General features: G+C 38.6%; 1 protein-coding gene across 1 annotated transcript; it reads left to right on the top strand.

The window, feature by feature from the left end:
- Positions 1 to 281: 281 nt before the first annotated feature.
- barhl1b (BarH-like homeobox 1b) lies at positions 282 to 5,103 on the top strand. The gene is given in 4 exon segments (XM_054613081.1): positions 282 to 693; positions 3,287 to 3,506; positions 4,816 to 4,976; positions 4,979 to 5,103. Coding segments are annotated over 4 exon segments (918 nt in total).
- Positions 5,104 to 6,109: the final 1,006 nt, after the last annotated feature.

The raw sequence follows: 6,109 nt of genomic DNA, 5'->3' as shown, positions 1-6,109 counted from the left end.
TTCCAGGAGGACACATCTTTTGAGACTTGACAATAAAAAAAAAAAGCAAAAAACTAGAAAATCGGATGCATGGATGATTGCTGTAACAGAACTTAGCCTGGAGATATTTGCTCTTTAAAGAACCAGTTGGGAAACTGGAAATAGCAGATGAATAATCTTCATTTGTAGGGTATCTCGCTGGATCAACTTAGACTCAAACCCCCTCCCTCCCTCCCTCCCTCCCTCAAATAAAACTTGTCCTGAATACCAAATGGTCGTGTGAGGAGGCCTCGACCACCACAATGGAGGCGTCCGCCAACGGGTCCAGCTTTGGCATCGACTCGCTGCTGTCCCACAGGCCTGGAAGTCCGGTGTCCAAAGGGGACAGCCTGGCGGGGGAGTTCAGCCCGAGATCAGAGCCGGAGAGCGGCTGCTCGTCGCCTCCGTCGCCCGTGGACGAGGTGTCCCAGAGGCCAGGTCACGTGGTCGGCCTGCCTCCTCACCTGCAGCACGCACAGGTGTCCCAGCAGAGGACCGTGACCTCGTCCTTCCTCATCAGAGACATCCTCGCGGACTGTAAGCCTCTGGCCGCCTGCGCTCCTTACTCCAGCAACGGACAGCCGACCCAGGAGGCCGGCAGGCTGGTGTCCAAGATAGCAGAAGACTTTATGGAGAAGATCCACAGCAACTCGTCGTCAGACAGTGAATATAAAGGTGAGAGGAGAGAGGAGACTGGAGGTGAAACTGATTTGGCCTTCTGCTTTCATAAATATTGCCTCTTTTTAAAAAGTGATTCTAGTTGAAGCTCATCTCGTCGTTTTGCTATTTTATATTTGACCTCTCTGGGTTTATCTTTATATAATGTTTAGCTGCAGCTTGTCTGGTCTCTTAATCCGTTTTTGTTTTTTTTAAAAAACAAGTATTTTAAAAAGTCAAAATTTCAATAAAAAAAATAATCAAATTCAATAATAAATGCAATAAAATTACTAAATAATAATACTAATACTAAATACAATAAGTGGGCAAATCTGGAAAAATAGAGTAAGGCATGAAGTGGAAACAACAATAAATTGCATTGAAAGCCAAACTGCTATTTAAAATAAAGGCATGATGTAAACATTAACATAAAATACTAAAGACATATTAACTTATAAAAAAAATTGGCTAGGAAGTTTATTAAAGTATTTTAGGTCTTTTCAGATGACTTCCTAATAACAATAATAATATATATAGCTTTAATCTAGCAGAATGATGTTTTCTAACTCGGCTGGTACAATATTGTGGGAAAAAGAATCTTAGTAGTAGTAGTCTGAACAAAAATAAACATAGGGATATTTTCACTAGTTACATTCATGGTATTTGCATTGTATTATATTTTTGTAGGTGTTCATCTTATTGTTCACAACCACTACATTTCAAAGTGATTGCACATAAACAGTTGATGTTGGGCATACAACTCACAAGTAAAAATAAACTGACACTATTTCATTAGCCGGACACCGACCCACTGCTGCTGCTGTAGCTGTGTCTACTAATGGGTTCATTTTCATTAAGTTTATATACATTAAACCAGCGTTAGCAGAATAAAGCATCTGTTGATGTCAGGGAGCGATGACAGGGTCGCCTCCAGATAAATGCCATCAAGGGCCTCTCTGTTTCCAATCATGTCGCCATAACACACATGTCACCTCATTGACAGGTTAATGAAGCAGTAAAGACGACCGCTGTAGGCTATATGAGGAATACAATATATATATACACCTGAGAATGTATTATTAATATTATGATGTCAATGAGGGGTTTATTTCCCACTTATACTGAAGCTCACAGTAGTAGTTGTTGTTGTTGTATTTCCTAATTTCTTAAGATAAGATAAGATAAGATAAGATAAGATAAGATAAGATAAGATAAGATAATCCTTTATTAGTCCCACAGGCTTACAGCAGCATAGAGTTAAAGTGCACACAAGAGACATAGTAAAGAAAGACAAGATAAAAATAAAAATAAAAATGAAAAATAAAAAATAAAATAAAAAACAAGTATTATAAATAAGCAATAAAAACAGTAGAAAAACACAATAACTGAAATATAATATTTACAGACAGAGAAAAAAACAACTATATTAACTATTATTGCACAGTGTTGTAAGCTATTACAAACATAAATTGGCCTTAGCTTTGATTTCCACCAGTCCACTCCTATATATTTCGGGGGTTTGATGCCCGGTGCTCATCACGTTTGTCCCCGTGCACCAGGCCGCTCATCCCGGTCTGTGAAGCTCTCCGGTCCCGGTTGAAAGGCTGGTTCTTCCCTTGTGGCTCAATTAGGCGGATTATTGTGATTCAACTATTCAACTACCAGATCTCTCTCTCTCTCTTTCTCTTCTCTTTCTTTCATTCTCTCTCTCTGGACTATAATATATATCAAGGCCTGACATGACTCCAGCAGAAGAGAACAAAGGCTGCGGCTCTGCCGACGGGAGGAATATCACATGTGCGAATATTGGAACAGCTTTATAACAATTTAAGCCCAAATCAAATATCTCATACAGCCTATAAACAGGCTGTTTATAGCGCCGTGGTTTCACAGCCGACAGTCCAAACTGTCGATTGCTCTCAGATACAGATAAATAGAATAAAACAAATTAAAAAAAAGGAGAAATAAAAGAAAGAAATTGGACGTGTTTTTAAAAAAAATAACCAAAACATTTTCACAACGTTTGAAGCCTTTTTGACACTTTGATTCACGTGGTGTTAAATACAACGATTTAAAATGGGTAAAAATAAGATTTGCATTTTTATTATTATATATATTTTAACACAGACAAATTACAACTAAAAACAATTGAAGCGCTGCGTATATAAACTATATAGTATATAACAATAGTTCCAGAGTCTTTATGGCGTATTTTCAGTGGGAGAATAATAATTGTATTATTATTAAAATAATATTAAATCCAGCCAATTAACCAACCAACCAACCAAACAGCCTTTAATTGGGGCACCTTGACCAGGACATGCAGGTCAAAGTGTTTCTCATAAAAACTAAACTAAGATACTGAATTGTAGTAGACTTCTCTGCCTTCATCTAAATAACTTTATGTCATATTTCACGTGTTTTATTCCCTTATTGATTCCCTGATCAAATGAAGCAGCTTCACGCTTATTAAAAAGCTACAGGGCAATAAAAGTGACTCACTTTTGTATTAAGATGCTTCTGCACAGATTTATTTACGCCTCCTCCACACAGAGAAGGATGCATGAGACCATTCTCTGTTTTCATCTTCTGTTCTCCATCTGTCCGGTAGTGAAAGAGGAGGACCGGGAGATCTCCAGCAGCAGGGACAGCTCTCAGGTCCGGCTGAAGAAGCCCAGGAAGGCCCGGACGGCCTTCACGGACCACCAGCTGGCCCAGCTGGAGAGGAGCTTCGAGAGGCAGAAGTACCTGAGCGTCCAGGACCGCATGGAGCTGGCGGCCTCCCTCAACCTCACAGACACACAGGTCAAGACCTGGTACCAGAACCGGAGGTAAGGACGCTGCTGGAGGAGGAGGAGGAGGAGGAGGAGGATGGATGGATGGAAGGAGGAGGAGGAGGAGGAGGAGGGAGGAGGAGGAGGATGGATGGAGGATGGATGGATGGATGGAGGAGGAGGAGGAGGAGGGAGGATAATCTGGGTTCTCACGGCTCATGGACCAGGGACGCCATGTTCTCCTCTCACCCTGAAGGTGGCAGGTTCACTCCGCTTAGCTGCTCATGAGCCTCTGCCACTGGGGCTGGAACCAAACGTTGTTTTAATTATTGATTTCATCTGCTTTTTTTTTTTTTTTTTTTTTTTTTTTTTTCGATTAATCGTTTGGTCCATAAAATGTCACCATTATTTTGGACAAATCCCACCAAGAGTAGAATTACACTCAGTGGCATTTTTTTAAATTTATTTTTTACAATTTATCAGTATTTACTTTTTTGTTAGTTTAGTAACCAAAGTTAGTTTTCTGCTCTTACTTTTAACATTAGCTACATAACCTAGAGCATTTAACATTGTCAGCTGGTTAACTTAATGGTTTAATTTGTATTTCATTTTTAAATTAACCTTGTATATTTCGATTTTTAGCACCTTATTACGAGAAAATAAGACAGTAGCTCCATGATCCCATCACGGAAACGCGTTTTTCCTTTGGTTAATTATAATTATTGGGGAATTCTTCCTGCTTGTCTGAGATCCCTTTTGCAGCATCCGATTAAAGTCACACATACATTTGACTCTGCAAAGAGCTTAGAAACCGAGCCGTCAACGTTTTGTTAATAAATAAAACTTCATGCAAAAGAAACCGTATTCAATGTAAAAAAAACCAAAAAAAAAAACCAACAACCTTGTTTTCTGCAGTTTTCAGTTGAATTAACTTTATCATTTATTCGTCCACAGCTCTGCTCCCAGGCAGCTAAATGACATAAATAAATATAAAAACAACACTTTGGCTTATGAATAATGCATTGTTGCATGTGTGCATATCAATAATTCAAACAAATCACTATATCTACTCAATTATCTTTATTATGAATTATTCACCTGCGTGGAGTGCACACTGGCAATCTAACAGACACATGTGTGTGTGTGTGTGTGTGTGTGTGTGTGTGTGTGTGTGTGTGTGTGTGTGTGTGAGTACAAGTGGCAGGTTGGAGGTTTAAAAAAGAAATAAAAACATGTATTGCTGAGTTGTAATTGGAACATACGGGAGTTATATCGGTGTGTGTCAGATTCTAAACACACACCAACCTTTTACCTTGTGTATGTGTGATGCACACCTGCTAAAGGCTCGAATCCCTCCTCTGTGCAGGACGAAGTGGAAGCGGCAGACGGCGGTGGGACTGGAGCTGCTGGCGGAGGCCGGGAACTACTCCGCCCTGCAGAGGATGTTCCCGTCCCCGTACTTCTACCCGCAGAGCCTGGTGTCCAACCTGGACCCCGGAGCGGCCCTGTACCTGTACCGGGGCCCCTCGGCCCCCCTCCGGCCCTGCAGAGGCCCCTGGTCCCCCGGATCCTGCTGCACGGCCTGCAGGGGGGCAGCGAGCCTCCTCTGACCCCCATGTCCGGCGTGCTTTCCCGGCCAGCCCAGCAGCGGTGAGCCGGTGGTCCTGCTGGTTTTATGTTCTTTTGTTTTTGTACGCTGAGCTCAGGACTCATGAAGAAACGAAAGAAAGACAAATAAAAACGAACCAGAGAGAAGAACAGCTGAACCCTGAGGACGGAGCTTTGGGACTCGAACTGACTGTGGAAGGATTTCTGTCCCTGGTTTTTTTTTCCTCTTTGGGACATGAGCTTTATTTATAACTTATTTATTTTTCAATATGAATCAAATCATCTAAGTTATGTATTTATTTGATCCCAGTTTCAGTATTTTTAGTGTTTTTCCCCAACAAAAGATACGCTTGTTGGTGGAACTTTGACCTGCAGCGCAATTATTATTATTATTATTATTATTATTATTATTATTATTATTATTATTATTATTATTATTATGATTATTATTATTATGATTATTATTATTATTTATTATTATTATTATTATTATTACGATCATCATTATTATTATTATTATTATTATTATTATATTATTATTATTATTATTATTATTATTATTACGATCATCATTATTATTATTATTATTATTATTATTATTATTATTATTATTATTATTATTATTATTATTATTATTATTATTATTATTATTATTATTATTATTATGATTATGATTATTATTATTATTATTATTATTATTATTATTATTAGATCATCATTATTATTATTACGTGGGTGTTCATGGATAGTAGCATCCTTTCATGTGATATGAATATAATGTAGAGGATCCAAAGGTATTACTCAATATTTCTTTTCTAAATCTGTCTTGATTTTTCTTTCCACGTGAAGAACCAGATGATCAGCAGTCATAAACCTGTAAATAAGAATATTTTGCATTTTATTCGAAAGAGACTGATTTTAAGGAAACTTTTTTTTTTTTTTTTTTTTTTTGGTTTGTTGTGCGTCTGTTTCAGACGGCGGTGATCCAGTGAACATAACATAACATAACATAACATAACAGGCTAGATTAGCCAGCAGAAGCTGTACAGGAG

This window comes from Anoplopoma fimbria, chromosome 14, assembly GCF_027596085.1.
Source record: "Anoplopoma fimbria isolate UVic2021 breed Golden Eagle Sablefish chromosome 14, Afim_UVic_2022, whole genome shotgun sequence".
Classification (NCBI taxonomy): domain Eukaryota; kingdom Metazoa; phylum Chordata; class Actinopteri; order Perciformes; family Anoplopomatidae; genus Anoplopoma; species Anoplopoma fimbria.
This window is presented reverse-complemented; position numbering and strand designations above follow the sequence as displayed.